Here is an 18,925-nt window from a genome sequence, read left to right on the forward strand (position 1 = left end):
GTGTACTGACAACAAAATGGGTGGATCGAAGTGTGTCGCGTACTAGACGATCTCTAATACATGGAAAGGGTGTTGATTATGAAATAAGGACTCCCTATGACCTGTGCCATTTTTTTGACAAATTTTCGTGGATAGAGAGATATGAATGGAGGGAGGGAGAGTAGTTGATTGTTCTTCTTGTGCGGCTCAGAGTTTTGTATGAGCGTAGTTACTGTGTTTCCAACCTCTAGATGCAGGTCACTTTGTCTTGGGTTATGACTGTGTTACTATAATTTACCAAGTATGTCCAAAGAGATATAGGTGGTAGGCACTTCCTCCAATACCCTATGATCGAGCTCTGACTAGAGGGAAAGTAATTTTGGGTGTCGCATCAGCAGTCATGCAAGGAAAGCTTTATGTCATTGGCGGTGCTCTATTTTGTAAAGAAGCAATAAGGGATGTGTGGATGCATGATCCAAGGAAGAATAAGTGGACAAAGATGGCATCCATGTCAACTCAAACAAACTCCATAATCAAACTCTCAAATATTCCCATGATCAGGCCTCAAATATTCCCGAGCGCATTCAGTACTTCATGCATGCATTTTTCCAAATGGGTGCTCTACTTCCATCAGAAATTTCAGCTGCATATGAGAATTCAAGCTCTCTTGGGTCAGTATGGGATGCAGATACGAAGAATAATGATGTTGTCTATCAAGTCCATAATTTGGGGGTTTTTATTGCTTACGTGCAGGACGTGTTCGAGGACTTTGCATGCAGCTTGTCTTATCCTACCAATGGAAATGCAAGGTTGGAGAGTTTGGATGCCTGGAACAACTTAAGAATTCCAGAGGTCCAGAAATTTTCTCACTGAACGCACAATATGCATAAAGAAGATGATTGTAAAGATATGTGTGCATCATCTGTGAGCTTACTAAAGTTCACATGACAGATTCATTCAATTTATTAGTTAACAATGGTGCTGCTGCTGGACAAGTGATATTCCATGTAAGGCATTTTAAGATCTTGTATTTCTACAGTAACTGTTTTTGCATTAATTATTATTCATTGGAAGACTAATATTTTTGTCATGAGTATCTGAAAAATGAGACATGATCATTCCAGACACAAGCATGCATGATAAACTTTGGAGGTCTGAGGTAAATACACAAATGCATCTTGTCTTTAATGCTCACGAGTAAGCTCATACATTTAAAGACCTCGATAGAAGGCATTAGAATAAGATATAAGAGAGGAGTGACGTCTTTTAATCTACCCTATTGCAATGGGGGTATACTTGTTTCAATCAAAAAAGAGTTAAACAAGATGCCAAGATGCTTGAGGCCATGAAGTTCCCCCTCGATAACCCCTGGAAGTATGATCGTAAGTATATATTGGCTTAGTTAAAGGGAAACAAGCAGCCAGGGGCAGCATCAACTTCAGAGTTATTGCATGTAATGAACAGGACACCTAGGTGCTTTGATTTTTTATGCTTTTTACATAGATTTTAAATAAAAAGAGTAAATCTCTGTTGTATACATTTTCAAAGAGATGCAGTGTATTTGTGTTTTTTTTACACAACTTTTTTAATTACAAGAAAGTGAAAGGAGATTTACAATATTGCACTTATTAGATATTAAATAAATTTTCTCATTGAACACACAATATGCATAAATGAGCTTACTGAAGTTCACATGACAGATTCATTCAATTTATTAGTTAACAATGGTGCTGCCGCTGGACAAGTGATATTCCATGTCAGGCATTTTAAGATCTTGTATTTCTACATTAAATGTTTTTGCATTAATTATTAGCACATTCAGTACTTCATGCATGCATCTTGCCAAATGGGTGCTCTAATTCCATCAGAAATTTCAGTTGTATATGAGAATTCAGGCTCTCTTGGGTCGGTATGGGATGCAGATACAAAGAATAATGATGTTGTCTATCAAGTCCAGAATTTGGGGGTTTTGAATGCTCATGTGTAGGACGTGTTCGAGGACTCTACATGCAGCTTGTCTTCTCCTACCAGTGGAGATGCGAGGTTGGAGGGTTTGGATGCCTAGAACAACTTAAGAATTCCAGAGGTCCGGAAATTTTCTCATTGAACGCAAAACATGCATAAAGAAGATGATTGTAAAGATCTTGTATTTCTACAGTAACTGATTTTGCATTAATTATTAGCGCATTTAGTACTTCATGCATGCATCTTGCCAAATGGGTGCTCTATTTCCATCAGAAATTTCAGCTGCATATGAGAATCCAGGCTCTTTTGGGTCAGTATGGGATGCAGATACAAAGGATAATGATGTTGTCTGTCAAGTCCAGAATTTGGGGGTTTTGAATGCTCACGTGCAGGACGTGTTCGAGGACTCTGCATGCAGCTTGTCTTCTCCTACCAATGGAGATGCGAGGTTGGAGGGTTTGGATGCCTGGAACAACTTAAAAATTCTAGAGGTCCGAAAATTTTCTCATTGAACGCACAATACGCATAAAGAAGATGATTATAAAGATATGCGTGCATCATCTGTGAGCTTACTGAAGTTCACATGACAGATTCATTCAATTTATTAGTTAACAATGGTTTTGCTGCTGGACAAGTGATATTCCATGTAAGGCATTTTAAGATCTTGTATTTCTACAGTAATTGCTTTTGCATTAATTATTATTCATTGGAAGACTAATATTTTTGTCATGTGTATCTGAAAAATGCGACATGATCATTCCAGACACATTTTCACATTATTCCCAGAAGCATGCATGATAAACTTTGGAGGTCTTCCTAGAAGCATGCATGATAAACTTTGGAGGTCTGAGGTAAGTACACAAATGCATCTTGTCTTTAATGGTCACGAGTAAGCTCATACATTTGAAGACCTCGATAGAAGGCATTAGAATAAGATATAAGAGAGTAGTGACGTCTTTTAATCTACCCTATTGCAATGGGGGTATACTTGTTTCAATCAAAAAAGAGTTAAACAAGATGCCAAGATGCTTGAGGCCATGAAGTTCCCCCTAGATAACGCCTGGAAGTATGATCGTAAGTATATAATGGCTTAGTTAAAGGGAAACAAGCAGCCAGGGGTAGCATAACTTCAGAGTTATTGCATGTAATGAACTTGACACCTGGGTGCTTTGATTTTTGATGCTTCTTACATAGATTTTAAATAAAAAGAGTAAATATCTGTTGTATTCAAAGAGATGCAGTGTATTTGTGTTTTTTTACACAACTTTTTTAATTACATGAAAGTGAAAGGAGATTTACAATATTGCACTTATTAGATATTAAATAAATTTTCTCATTGAACACACAATATGCATAAAGAATATGATTGTAAAGATATGCGTGCATCATCTGTGAGCTTACTGAAGTTCACATGATAGATTCATTCAATTTATTAGTTAACAACGGTGCTGCTGCTGGACAAGTGATATTCCATGTAAGGCATTTTAATATCTTGTATTTCTACAGTAACTGTATTTGCATTAATTGTTAGCGCATTCAGTACTTCATGCATGCATCTTGCCAAATGGGTTCTCTACTTCCATCAGAAATTTCAACTCCATATGAGAATTCAGGCTCTCTTCGGTCGGTATGGCATGCAGATACAAAGAATAATGATGTTGTCTATCAAGTCCAGAATTTGGGGGTTTTGAATGCTCACGTGCAGGACGTGTTCAAGGACTCTGCATGCAGCTTGTCTTCTCCTACCAATGGAGATGCGAGGTTGGAGGGTTTGGATGCCTGGAACAACTTAAGAATTTCAGAGGTCCAGAAATTTTCTCATTGAACGCACAATATGCATAAAGAAGATGATTTTAAAGATATTGTATTTCTACAATAACTGTTTTTGCATTAATTATTAGCACATTCAGTACTTCATGCATGCATCTTGCCAAATGGGTTCTCTACTTCCATCAGAAATTTCAGCTGCATATGAGAATTCAGGCTCTCTTGGGTCGGTATGGGATGCAGATACAAAGAATAATGATGTTGTCTATCAAGTCCAGAATTTGGGGGTTTTGAATGCTCACATGCAGGACGTGTTCGAGGAATCTACATGCAGATTGTCTTCTCCTACCAATGGAGATGCGAGGTTGGAGGGTTTGAGAATTCCAGAGGTCCGGGAATTTTCTCATTGAATGCACAAAATGCATAAATAAGATGATTGTAAAGATATGCGTGCATCATCTGTGAGATTACTGAAGTTCACATGACATATTCATTCAATTTATTAGTTAACAACGATGTTGCTGCTGGAAAAGTGATATTCCATGTAAGGCATTTTAAGATCTTGTATTTCTACAGTAACTGTTTCTACATTAATTATTAATTCATTGGAAGACTAATATTTTTGTCATGTGTATCTGAAAAATGCGACATGATCATTCCAGACACATTTTCACATTATTCCCAGAAGCATGTATGAAAAACTTTGGAGGTTTGAGGTAAGTACACAAATTCATCTTGGCTTTAATGGTCATGAGTAAGCTCATACATTTGAAGACCTTGATAGAAGGCATTAAAATAAGATATAAGAGAGGAGTGATGTCTTTTAATCTACCCTATTGCAATGGGGGTATGCTTTTTTCAGTAAAAAAAGAGCTAAACAAGCTGCCAAGATGCTTGAGGCCATGAAATTCCCCCTAGATAACCCCTGGAGGTATGATCGTAAGTTTATAGTGGTTTAGCTAAAGGGAAACAAGCAGCCAGGGGCAGCATCAACTTCAGAGTTATTGCATGTAATGAACAGGACACCTGGGTGCTTTTATTTTTTATGCTTCTTACATAGATTTTAAATAAAAAGAGTAAATCTCTGTGGTATACATTTTCAAAGAGGTGCAGTGTATTTGTGTTTTTTTGTACACAACTTTTTTAATTACAAGAAAGTGAAAGGAGATTTACAATATTGCACTTATTAGATATTAAATAAATTTTCTTATTGAACACACAATATGCATAAAGAAGATGATTGTAAAGATATGCGTGCATCATCTGCGAGCTTATCGAAGTTCACATGACAGATTCACTCAATTTATTAGTTAACAACGGTGTTGTTGCTAGACAAGTGATATTCAATGTAAGGCATTTTAAGATCTTGTATTTCTACAGTAACTGTTTTTGCATTAATTATTATTCATTGGAAGACTAATATTTTTGTCATGTATATCTGAAAAAATGCGACCTGATCATTCTAGACACATTTTCACATTATTCCCAGAAGCATGCATGATAAACTTTGGAAGTCTGAGGTAAGTACACAAATGCATCTTGGCTTTAATGGTCACGAGTAAGCTCATACATTTGAAGACCTTGATAGAAGGCATTATAATAAGATGTAAGAGAGGAGTGGCGTCTTTCAATCTTCCCTATTGCAATGGGGGGTATGCTTTTTTCAATCAAAAAAGAGCTAAACAAGCTGCCAAGATCCTTGAGGCCATGAAGTCCCCCGTAGATAACCCCTGGAAGTATGATCGTAAGTTTATAATGGTTTAGCTAAAGGGAAACAAGCAGCCAGGGGCAACATCAACTTCAGAGTTATTGCATGTAATGAACAGGACGCCTGGGTGCTTTGATTTTTGATGCTTCTTACATAGATTTTAAATAAAAAGAGTAAATCTTTGTTGTATACATTTTCAAAGAGATGCAGTGTATTTGTGTTTTTTTTACACAACCTTTTTTAATTACAAGAAAGTGAAAGGAGATTTACAATATTGCACTTATTAGATATTAAATAAATTTTCTCATTGAACACACAATATGCATAAAGAAGATGATTGTAAAGATATGTGTGCATCATCTACGAGCTTACTAAAGTTCACATGACATATTCATTCAATTTATGAGTTAACAACGATGTTGTTGCTGGACAAGTGATATTCCATGTAAGGCATTTTAAGATCTTGTATTTCTACAACAACTGTTTTTGCATTAATTATTATTCATTGGAAGAATAATATTTTTGTCATGTGTATCTGAAAAATGCGACATGATCGTTCGAGACACATTTTCACATTATTCCCAGAAGCATACATGATAAACTTTGGAGGTCTGAGGTAAGGACACAAATGCATCTTGGCTTTAATGGTCACGAGTAAGCTCATACATTTGAAGGCCTTGATAGAAGGCATTAGAATAAGATACAAGAGAGGAGTGACGTCTTTTCTAAGTGATTAGATTTAGATATTGTTTGGAAGGGTAATATTTCAGTAAAATCTCAAACAATATTTCCTTGATCCCTCTTGATTCGTAAATATGTATTGTTGTTGCAATAAATTTTCATCATTTGTTGTTGAATGGTGAATATTGAAGCACACTTTCAGAAAAAGTCTAGACTAACATAGCTTTGATTGAATAATTCACAGTTAAATTTACTTTCAGAGGTGAAGGGAATAAAAGTTGGCTGGCATTACTTACAAAGAAAACAATAAAATCTTGGGAAAAAATGATGGTCTTGTTATTAAAGTTGGTTTATCTCTGGTTATTATCCCTGAAATATTCCTGTATATTTTACAGAATGTTTGTTGGAGATACCTCTATTTGAATCGAAAGACCTCTCTTCTTGCAGAATGTATTCGGGGAACATTATCAGCTCTGCAAACTGCATAATCTGGGCCATTCTAAGAGAATCCAAATTCTTGTTCAGCTGCATATGGTTGTCTAATTGATGTTATTATACTTTGATTCTACAGGTCCATGTAATTTTCAAACATGTAAGCTGAACAATAAGCTATGTTTTGAAAGATTCAACTTCTGCCATGGTGGTGAAGTCATACTAACATATTTACAACAATTCTTTATGGAGTCCAACTTATAAGTGCCAATACCTTTACTCTTTCCTTTAGGCCGTGTCCTTACAAAGGTCTTGAATAAGGAATGTAAACTAGAACAATATTATATGAATTTTTTGTTGTTTCCAATTATTTCTCTAATTTCAACACAATTTGATATCGTAGTCTACGGGTTGCTTCAATTAATCTGCGGACATTCATTTATAGACATTGGTAAAGTATCCATTAGTTGATTTTGAAATTTGAAATACACCCATGACACTGGTAATGCCTCCTTCACGATCATACTTTTGTTAAACTACTGGTTGATTTTTATTAGATCTGGATAGTGTCATTGTAACACTGAACTTGAGAGTTGTGAAATAACTTTACATGGCTATAAAAGAGAGAGGAATGGTCTAGAAGCTTCTTTGCAGAGAGTTGGTCAAGAAAAAACAAATTTGGAGGACCACCTTAGCTCACTGAAAGAAACATTGAGAAATTCAGATACTGGTGTGGATACGCTGAAACGTTGTAAGGATGAGCTAGAGAGAACAGTTGCATCCCTCGAGTTCACATTGGAGGACAAGCTTACTTAATTATCAGCCTTTTCTGAGATAAATCAGGCTTATGATACTCTGTCTGATCCACAAAAGAGAAAAGCATATGATAATCTGCACCTCATACCCAAGTTTGACATTTCCAGGGTTGCTTTTGGTTATGTATTAGAGACGAATAAGACCTTTCAAGCTCGTACATTCTAGAGAAGGCAAAGGACCATGATCTGTGGTGAAAATTTTCAGGCTGCTTGAATTTACTTTGGTAATCTGCTTCCTATTTATGTATGGTGTGATGCTTGGACCCATGCCCTCTTGTTTAATATATGTTATTATGTATATAGTTCTTTATGATGGGCCGACCTTGTACTTAGTTTTGGTGGGATATTTGTCTGGAGCATTCTTACTGCTATCATAGTAGTCAAGATGGTCACTAATCACATGCACATCATTGGATAATGGAGATCATCACAATGCAGCTTGCTGCAAGAATGCTTGGAACATTGAAGAAGCCATCAGATTTTTTGTGCCTCTTTCCATCTGTCCCTTCCCTCAACAATGGCTTACAACATCTATGGTATTTTATACAAAATTTTATGCAAGAACAAGATATCCATGCCTAACAATCAACTTGACTTATCATGACTTTAATCTTTATATAAAAAAACATAGATAGATAGATACATTGATTTTGATTAGAATTGTAACTTGTTTCCAAAATTGATTTTTATACAATATCTATCATATGTTTATTGTAAATATTATCTAGCACCATTCATAAGTTGTTTCCAAAGAAAGTACCTTCATCATTCTCATTTGTGTCCTCATACACTCATACAGTGATCACAAGCCTATTTCCCAGGTCTTTATATTGTTATTTGTCATGGTAATAAATGTTGATTGAATGATCTTGAACATTGTAAATATATAATTTTGAAACATTATAATGATGTGTAGAGATTGCATTGATTTTACAAGACACTTCAAGCTACTAGTTCCTTTTCTATTGCCTTACGGCGTGTTCTTTGCAACATATGGTGCAAATGCTAGTTATTTTTGAACACAAGTGGTGGTTTTATTTATGATAGACGATAACATATAACAAAACTAGTTTTCACAATTAATTTTTTAATAATTACAATATTTGTGTTTGAGATTGTTATATCCCATTTCAATTAGGATGTTTAGTTTCTAGCTTTTATAATATTATTGTATCTTAAAGTTTAAATGGCCAAACTTTAGAGTTAGGTTAGCTTTATGCATTTTAAGGAAGAGGAAGGCCTCATGTCCTAATAATGGGTCAATAAACTAGGCTTTATTAGAGGAGTATAATATTCGTTAAATAACTGTATTTTATTTTTCTTTTTCCTTTTAATCCCATTGTAAACATTTTTTTTTCTTTTTCATAATTAAGATTACAGATTTTTATTTAAAAAGTATTTGTGAATTTTTTATTAATTAAGATGACAGATTTTTATTTATACGAGTATTTGTAAATTATTTTATATTATAAAATTATAAAAATTAGTTTATTATTATTTTTAATTACATAAAATATATACAATTTAATAAAATAAATGATGAATTTAATTTAGAATAAAACGTGCTAAATCATTAATTTAATTTTTTTATCAAATTATATTATAAAATTAATTTTAAAATAATTAATTATGTTGTAAGACGTTCTCTCTGAAATCAACAACCTTGGCTGCCACCTTGCGCCATTATGCACTTTCAGATTTCATGTTAGACGATTGAAAAGCATTTGGTCGTTGGATCACAACTTGAACTGTGAATTATAAGTAGGTGGAACTGTTCTGGGACTACCGAAACTACCTGTACTTCTGATGCATAGGATAGTAGATCTACTACACCTATTCCCTGCACCTCTGTCTATGCTGATGGATAAACTATGGAAAACGAAGTAAAGCAACTGTTTGGTTCTGGTTCAGTGGGTCGGTCGATTGAGAGTGGAATCAACATTAATCCCCAAAATTCATTGTGCTTAGTTTAATTCAATTGTGCGCAAGGGCTGCTCGGATTTTCTCGTGGTAAGTTTGTAACCCATATCTTGAATAGTATCACGCAATGCGTAATAGATATTAACAAATTTTCTCAATTTCTTCTAAAAATGCATGTATGATTTAAATCTTAGTAAATTCATGTCATTTATGCTAAAATAAGAAAATAAGTGTTTTTAAACATAATATTATTATCCATATGCAGTAAACAATAAGAACAATTAAAATAAAATCCATATATATATTTGTGAATATGGATTAAAAAAATAAATACATGTTATTTATGCCAAAATAGGAAAATAAGTGTTTTTAAACCTAATAAAATAATAAAAACAATTAAAATAAAATCCATATATATTTGTGAATATAGATTAAAAAAATAAATGCATGTTATTTATGCCAAAAGAGGAAAATAAGTGTTTTTAAAGATAATATTATTATCCATATCCAGTGAATAATAAGAACAGTAAAATAAAATTCGTGGTCAGATATTGCTATTATGCTTCCACTCAAGGAAATAGGAAAATAAGTGTTTTTAAACATGATATTATTAACCATATGCAGTAAACAGTAAGAACAGTTAAAATAAAATCCATATATATGTGTGAATATAGATTTAAAAAAGTAAATACATGTTATTTATGCCAACAAAGAGGAATTGTGTTGTGTATCCATTATAATTAAAATAAAATTCATATATATTTGTGAATATAGATTTAAAAAAGTAAATACATGTTATTTATGCCAACAAGGAAGAATTGTGTTTTGTATCCATTATTCCATCATAAGAAATGACTTTTCAAAAAACAATATATCTCATGGAAAACTATTCAATACCTAACTATTAATCAAAATGATCTAACATTTTATATTCAGATGTTACTTTTTATACAAATAAATTAATAATTTTTTGGAATTTTGTTTTCTTCTCAATAATTATGACGGTTAACTTGTCACCTTAATAGACAGTTAAAGAAAAAGATGTCAAATATATAAACACAAAAATAATTAAGTATTTTGGATAATACAATTCTTACAAATGATCCTACATCTATGAATGCAAATATAGATGAGTCACATGTATTTTCAATAAATAGAAATACACGGAGGAACTACACGTAACCTTAATGGACAGTTAAAGAAAAAGATGCCGAATATATAAACACAAAAATAATTAAGTATTTTCGATAATACAATTCTTACAAATGATCCTACATCTATGAATGCAAATATAGATGAATCACATGTATTTTCTATAAATAGAAATACACAGAGGAACTACACGTACTTTTAGTTTTTCATTGCAAAATTTTTTGAAAACATATTAACGCGGAAATAATTAAGGGTTTTTGGATAATACAATTATTATAAATGACCTTACATTTATCAATAGAAATACAGACGAATTAAATGTATTTTTAGTTTTTCATTGCGAAAATTTTTGAAAACTTATTATTGAAAGCTTATTTTCTTAGTATTAGTAAGATGTCAAACTTTTCTTAGTGTGTTTTATATTATTATTATTATTATTATTATTATTAATATATATATGTTTATTATTTTTGTAATGAAAATTTCAACTGTGTAATATAAAAAATTGAGCATTTAATTATAAAATAAAATAAAATTTTAAAAACTAATGAAGTTAAATTTTTGAAGTTTATTGGTCAGTAAAGTTATATTTATTATTGGTTTTGAATAAGTTTATTTTAACTAAAGTATAGATCCATAACCTGAGTTGAGAGGGATCAAATTTCCTCATGTGTAAACTTTTTTATTTAGAACATTGTTTTTTATTTTTTATGCTTATTTTAAAGGGGAGTGGATGGTAAAAATTTCTATTTAGCACATTATTTTTTATTTTTTATTTTTATTTTAAAGGGGAATGGATGGAAAAACATACACATCCCCTCATATTGTAGAATGAGCCTCAACTTACACATCCCCTCACACTGGGTTGTAGAATGAGCCTTTCAGCTCAATTATTATGAAGAACTTTAAAAGATAGACATACGCATGTAGTATTTTCGACATAGGCTCCTTGTGATTGTTCAGCCTCATTTTCTTGCTTTAGATAATCTTAGTGTGGCTATAAAAGTTAAGTGAAAAAATTAATCTAATAGTGTAGGACAGGTATGGAAACACCATAATTAACATGGCATCCATGGTGGACATTAATGATCTTTATCCTAATAATTTAAGAGAATGCAAAAGGGATTAATAAAGCTAAGAGATAAAAGTAATCTAATAGAGTAAGACAAGTATGGAAACACTATAATTAACATGACATCCATGGTGGACATTAATAATCTTTATCCTAATAATTTAAGAGAATTTAAGAGAATGCAAAAGGGATTAATAAAGCTAAGAGATAAAATTAATCTAATAGTGTAGGACAAGTATGGAAACACCATAATTAACATGACATCCATGGTGGACATCATCATAATTAACATGACATCCACGGTGGACATTAATAATCTTTATCCTAAGAATTTAAGATAATTTAAGAGAATGAAAAAGGGATTAATAAAGATAAGAGATAAAATTAATCTAACAATGTAGGACAAGTATGGAAACACCATAATTAACATGACATCCATGTTGGACATTAATAATCGGTATTCTCAAAATTTAAGAGAATTTAAGGGAATGGAAAAAGGATTAATAAAAATGATTGTTGTGTTATTGAGAATTTAAGATAATGCAAAAGGAATTAATAACAATGGTTGAAGTGTTATTTTTTTTTTCCAAAGAAAAAATTGTAATTTTATTATAAAGAAAGAAAATTACATTTTGCAGAGGTTGAATGAGGTGTGGATCGTGTAGATCCACTAATGCAAAGAATTTGTTTTTTGGTCCAAAACCCATTGACTCAATAGATGAAGGCATTAGAATGAAGAACTGAAAAAAGATAAGTTATTGATGATTTTAGACCTCCAATGTTGGCATTTTCTCCAATTTCTCCAGCGGCCAAAACCCATTGAATTTATGCATGAAGGAATTAGAACAAAGAAATGAAAACAAAAAAGTTGCTTGATGATTTTAGATCTCCAATTTTGGCCATTTCTGCAATTTCTCAATGTTCCTTTTCCTCTCATGTACAAAGTCATCCTGTGCACTTGCAAAAACTCTCGAGCTCACTAGCCATTCCTTTGCCAAGGATTCAATTTATGGTAAGTATGTCATTTAACAAATTGTTGCAAGGAAAAAGCAAAAGAAGTTTCTCATTCAATTTATTGTAAATGTGTCACTTAACAAATTGTTGCAAGGAAAAAGAAGAAGTTTCTCATTTGCAAGCAAATAACAAACATAATCTGATTGAGGTGGTATTGTTTCTAATACATATTTTATTAATGATGAGTAAAACCCTATCTTGAATGCAAAACACAATTTTATTCTTAATGTAAGATCTATATTATGCTATCGACTTACGGCATTTCCTTTGTAACATTTGGTGCAATTGCTAGTCTTTAAGAGTTTTATAAATATTTGCTATAACATTAAAACAAAAAACTTTACTACAAATTTCACATATTTACCCTCTAATTCATACTCTATCCATATAAATTGGTTTTACTGACATAAAATCCTATTCAAACATCATTTATAAATGGAGTAGTTTACTGAGGCAGAAGAATTTCAGGGACGGCCAAAAGTGGTTGGAATATGGGTAAAAAAAATTCAAAAAATCTTATAGAGGCAGTGTTTGAATCATGTTTTGGTTGGTGGAAATAAATTCAGCACCATCAAAAACTTCTAAAACACCTAAAATTATGAAATTTAACAATTTTACAAAAATCCTTACCAGAATTTTTCAAAATATGATCAAAATTTCCATAACTTTCAAGAAAAAAATAGTCTAATTAGACTAAAACTTTATAAATTCTAAGCTATTATTTATAAGCATTTGGCAATGATGAAGCGTCCACTAGATCAGGTACAGCCCTAACAGGTTTTTAATAGTTCATGCTTTCCAATACATTTGGATTGGCATCTCATACATGCCATTCGATTTCCCTGCTTTATATGGTATTGCCTAATCCATAACAACAACCAAAATGCAACAACATGCCATGCAAACTGGCACCAGGTCTTGATCAAGGCAGGGACTACGCCCTTTATATATGATAACAGACGTACACAGACAAATTTGTAGATCGAATTATGAACTACTGTTATTCAATATGGTTTAGGTAGAGTGATTAGAACCAGGGTGGGATTATTTGTAAATTAATTTCAAATACTAAATTATTTGTAAATTAATTTCAAATACTAAAATGCAAAAGATCGAAATTGGTGATAAGACTTATTTTTATATTGTTTATATCTTCTTACACTAAAAAGGAGAGCTTTCTTTCAGTACAAAAAAACACAAGATTTATATTCATATAAAGCATATTTACATAGAGAATACTTCATATATGCATAAAGCAAATCGATGTAACTCTGGGCTGAAACAGAGCACAGCCGAAGACTGGAAATCTGATAATAGAAGAGAAAGTAGAAATATGTAGCGAAACAGATTATGTCCAGAAATAGACACATGGATAATCCTTCAGGTCCATTTAGATTAAGCAACCCCATCAAAATGAGAAGATCAAGGAGGAAATAGACAGACATACCTTTTATGAAGAGGAAGAGTCTATTGAGTGGAGGAAGACAAAAAGCAAAAAATGGATTAAGTACCCGGTAAGGAGAAATCTTCAATTTGATATGATGTTGATCCCATTTGAATCTCCATTTTCCATATACCACGCTGAATTGCTAGGACTTTCTTTGACAATTCATCCGCACAAGAATTATGAGACCTATCCACATGATTGATTGAACAATCCTTACATTTATCATGTTCATCCACCCAAATAACCTAAAATCCTTTATAGATAATTTCCCTCCATTGATTAGATATATTCCATTGTTGCACTTGGATGCGCAAGCTGATCTAACTGGCGCTTTGAAAAAGCTAAAAATAACTCTGCTAATCTTTAGCTTAAGCTTACACACAATCACTGATAGACACCTTACCCACACAAAACTGATTGTAAAGCTTACACACAATCACTGATAGACACCTTACTCACACAAAACTGATTGCTAAAGCTTACACACAATCACTGATAGACACCTTACTCACACAAAACTGATAGCTAAATTTAACTTTCTAACAATAAAGACTGGACTTTCTAAATCTAACTAGACTAGACTGGATGACCTGAGTTAACTTAACTCATTTATATGCACAGTGGGAGTAACAATTCTTCATGCTTCGGAATAACTGCTTCTGCTTCCCCCTTCGGTCCGGAGGCCGAGCTTTCTGGTGCATTCCCGTTTTGGATTCAATTTCAGTCATTGCTTTCTTCCCCACTGGGTATATTACTTTAATCTTAACTTGGCGATCTCTCAAAATTCTCCAATCGAATTTCTTAAAGTCCTCTTCTTCCACCTCTACTTCTTTCAGACTCTTCAACTTCTCTAAGCCTGCAGGCATATTTATCACTTGCTTGCACTTTTTTATTCGCAAATACTTTAGCCTTGGCATCGCATCATCCTCCACCAGGGGAATTTTTTTCAAACTCTCAAAATTTTCTATCACAAGCATTTCCAGATTCGGAAATGCGTTAGGTTGGCCAAACTCCCCCGGAAGCTCTTCACAGTCTCTGTTCATTGACAGGCGAAGTTTTCTGAGAGTGGGAATTTTTTCTAGGCCTTCATAACGTGCACCTGGGACACAGCCATCTAATACCAGCACCATGACACTCTCAAGGCCAAAAACCCATCTGGGCACCACACAGTTATGTAGACGAACGCGTTCAAGTCCCTGAGCGATGGATTCGATGTCCTCGGGAAGACGGAGGAGGCATGAACTAATACTTCGCAACGAGAGTGTTCGCAAATTTTCCATTTTCTTGAAAGTCCCCTCTTTAATCATAGGTTTTGACGATGGAGGAGCCTCACTTGCCTGTGATGGTGAAGGATCCTCAATTGCCTGTGATGGTGGAGGAGCCTCACTTGCCTGTGATGGTGAAGGATCCTTTATTTCCTGTGACGATGGAGCGTCTATTGTTAAGGAAAGGTGTTGTAGAAGCGTCAATTCTTTGAGATCCGCCAGCTGTAAGACATTGGCTGTCCCTTTGCTTTTGAGTACAGCGCCTTTCAATTTCTGTAAAGAGCTTAGCTTCGCTACTCCCGCAGGCAACGACACCAAGTCTCTGCAGCCCTTCACATTGAGATGTACCATGAATTTGTGCTCGCCTATGCCCCGATGCAGCCTTCTCAAATTTTTACAGAAACTAACATCCAGAAACTGGAGGCGCCAGAGACCACTCAAGGACCTCGGCAGCTTCAAGATCTTTGTCCGGGATAAGTTGAGGAACTTCAAATGTGTTAAATTGCAGATAGACCTGGGCAATGATTTGATAGATGTCTGACTTAAATCTAAGACAGCCAAATATCTCAAATTATGAAAAAAACTTGCAGAAATGGATTCAAGACCCATATTATTCCATAGCAGCAGAGTTCGGAGCTGTGGACACTGGATGGCATCTGAGATTTTGGATATATCATTTTTAACCAATGAAATTCTACGCACGCCCAACTCTATCGAGGGTATTTCTTGCAATTCTTTTCCGGGCTCTATCAAGCATTTAGTTTCAACTTGAGATTCAATGAGAGCTAAATCGTGAAATAAATCATGGATTCTAAAATACTTTATTAGCCCATCCCCACCAACCCGTGAAACTTCTATGAGGCACCGGTCAGCAAGTTCTTGAATGTAAGAGAGTCCTATATCGTATGCGTCCCCTGCTTCTTGAGCGGAAACAAACCCTTCAGCCATCCATGAATACACTAGATATTCTGATCTCAGTGCATGGCTTTTAGGGAAAAGGGAACAGTACAGAAAACAAGACTTCAGATGGTAGGGCAAGGCTTGGTAACTTAACCTTAGAGAGGACATGACGCTGCTAGTTATGGTCCTTGCTTGATTTAGACGCTGAAAAGTGGATTGCCATAAAGTCGGAATCCTCTCTACTCTTGCCATGGACGCTGCTACTGTTTTTATGGCTAAGGGCAGTCCCGAACAGCTTTCTACAATACCGCGGGCGACGCCGATCAGCGCTTTTGAAGGAGTCACGCTCTGGAAAAGCATGAATTTTGAACAATTCCCAGCTGTCTTCCTCATTCAAACATTTCATTTCATGAGTGTGATGAGCCCATATTGCTTCTCCAGCTCCTCTATGACGTGTAGTGATCACAGTCTTGTTATCTCCACTTCGAAATGGCAGGCCAACCCTTTCCAAAACGTCTTCAGCCCACACGTCGTCTAGAACAAATAGAGAACATTTATCTGCTAAATATCTACCAACGCTGCCTCTAACATCCCCCTCGTCTCGTTCTGACAGATCCTCGGGGTATTTAATTTGCGCAGCCGTTTCAAGAAGTAGATTTTTAACTCTAAATTCCAGCCCCACTGACAACCAAATCACATGGTTAAAATGTTGCTGAACGTCTTCGTTGTTCACAACACGTTGGACCAGAAGAGTTTTGCCCAGCCCTCCCATGCCGACAACGGCAATGACTGGAGAACGTTCTTCCGATATGACTGGAGATCCTGGAGAACGCTCTTCCAATAGCCAGTGAGTCACGAGTTTAATGTCCTTCTCCATCCCCACGGTCTTATATTCTGTAAGAAGAGCAGTTGATCTTTCCCTCTTATCTTCTGAATTTGCATTTAATGCGTGAAGCCGAGCATTCACATCCAGGACGGACTTCAGATATTTGAGGTTTTTGGCATCAGAACGTATCGTCATGGTGCTCTCCTTTAATTTTTTAATCCTCCGGCCCATCCGATAGCGGAAGAAAGGGTTCCCGAACTTGCGAGGCTCACATTCCTCTACGATGTCCACAGCACGGTAGATCAAATCTTGGACTTTGTGCAACCATTTGGTCACTAAACGAGAATTAGAATTGCTCCTCTGACCTGTTGTGTCTTTCAACAAGGAACTAATGGAATCAAGCTCGTCACAAATGAATTCTAGATCCTCTCTAAAATTGGTAACCATCGATACCCCTTCAAAGATTTTGCCAGCCAGCATTTTAGTCAAGTTCTCACTGAGCGTGCTGACAATAGCTTCTCCCATGTTTCCTTGTGTTTTTTTATTTCTTCTCCCAATAACCAGGAAAGCATATACAGACTCTCCTTGTGCCTCTCCTAAGCTAAAATAATGTTTCCCGTCCTCCCCGTGATGAAGCTCAGCGATGAGTGGGTGTGTTTCTCTTTGGGCTCGCTCTGTCTCGTTTTCCCTCACAGCTGTGATTTTGTTGTTTTGCATGTCGTTATTGTTGGGTTTTAAAAGATCATGTTGTATTTTGCGCTCTCTTTTTTCCTTTCACTTTTTAATTATGCTGATTAACAATAAAGGTGATCATTATTACTCACTGTATTGAGAGGTGATTGTTAGTTTACTTGGAGATGTTGCGTTACTTAGTAGGGGAGAGATATATTGTTTGGTATAAATGAATTTAAATATTTAAATGATTATATAAATTTAATTATAAAAATATAAAAAAATCAAAACAATTTAATTTAATTTGCTATATTATAATGTTTTACTAAGACTTTGGGATGGGGAGATGCCGGTGTGTGGAGACTTACAAGGGGACGTGTGGGGGTACCCTCAAATTTTAGGGAAATTAAGTTGGATGGGGAGGTCCGCATAAATGATATTTTTTCTTTTTTAATATATATATATATATATATATATATATATATATATATTCATATTCATATTCAATAATGAAAGTATAAATAGAATGATATATGCATAATTGAATTAAATAATGAAATACATTGATCCATACTCATCATCCTTACTAATACATACATGATTCATCCATAAACCACGAGATTCAATAATGAAATACTCTGATCCATATTCATTATTCACCATTCTAGAATCTACATTGATTTAAAAATTAAATTCATCATTCATCATTCTAGATTGTAAATTGATTTAAAATTAAAATTCATGATTTATCATTCTAGAATCTAATTAGTACTAAGCAAAATAGACTATAATAGATACTAAAATCTAAACACTAGAATAGTAAATTGATATAACTAAAACTTAAAAACAATGGAGTGATGAGTCTAAAAGTCACTCTAATATACACATAGGGCTTGGTGCTCTTGATTAAATACTAATTCCATACCCTTGTACATGACAAAATGCAATGGAAACATTGCAATCTATCGAATCCTGAATTCCTGAAAAACTGTTAAGTCTGCTGGATTTTGAGTGAGATCTAAAATTCTACTTTTTCCATATGAAATTCAATGAGGTCAGAACCACTCTCAACATCCTAAGTCATTTCATGGTAATGTTAAAAATTTAAGTAAAAGGATGAAAAACATTCTCCTTCATCTTTCATTTTCATCCTTTTACTTTAAGAATTTAACATTACCATGAATTGCATAGCATTAGTAGGGAAATATAGTCAAATACTAGGTCTTCCGTGTCATAAATAATTGTTTACAAGGAAATTTAAGAGGGGACGCATAGCCCATTTTGAGGGGGCGTCCCCCTTTTGAGGAGTT

The 18,925-nt window shown here is 34.2% G+C and overlaps 1 protein-coding gene across 1 annotated transcript; it reads right to left on the reverse strand.

Annotated features, from left to right (window-relative positions):
- Positions 1 to 14,227: 14,227 nt before the first annotated feature.
- Positions 14,228 to 17,637, reverse strand: LOC149237059 (putative disease resistance protein RGA4). Its single transcript, XM_089369131.1, has 2 exons — positions 16,584 to 17,637; positions 14,228 to 16,465 (listed from the first exon to the last, which is right to left on the reverse strand). The coding sequence occupies exons 1-2, from the start codon at positions 17,466 to 17,468 to the stop codon at positions 14,558 to 14,560; spliced, it is 2,793 nt and encodes a 930-aa protein (XP_089225257.1). The 5' UTR covers positions 17,469 to 17,637; the 3' UTR covers positions 14,228 to 14,557.
- Between the last annotated feature and the right edge of the window lie 1,288 nt (positions 17,638 to 18,925).

The sequence above is a fragment of the Pinus tabuliformis genome, chromosome 8 (genome assembly GCF_031772625.1).
Source record: "Pinus tabuliformis cultivar Carrire ecotype Pingquan chromosome 8, CPIR1, whole genome shotgun sequence".
Taxonomy (NCBI): domain Eukaryota; kingdom Viridiplantae; phylum Streptophyta; class Pinopsida; order Pinales; family Pinaceae; genus Pinus; species Pinus tabuliformis.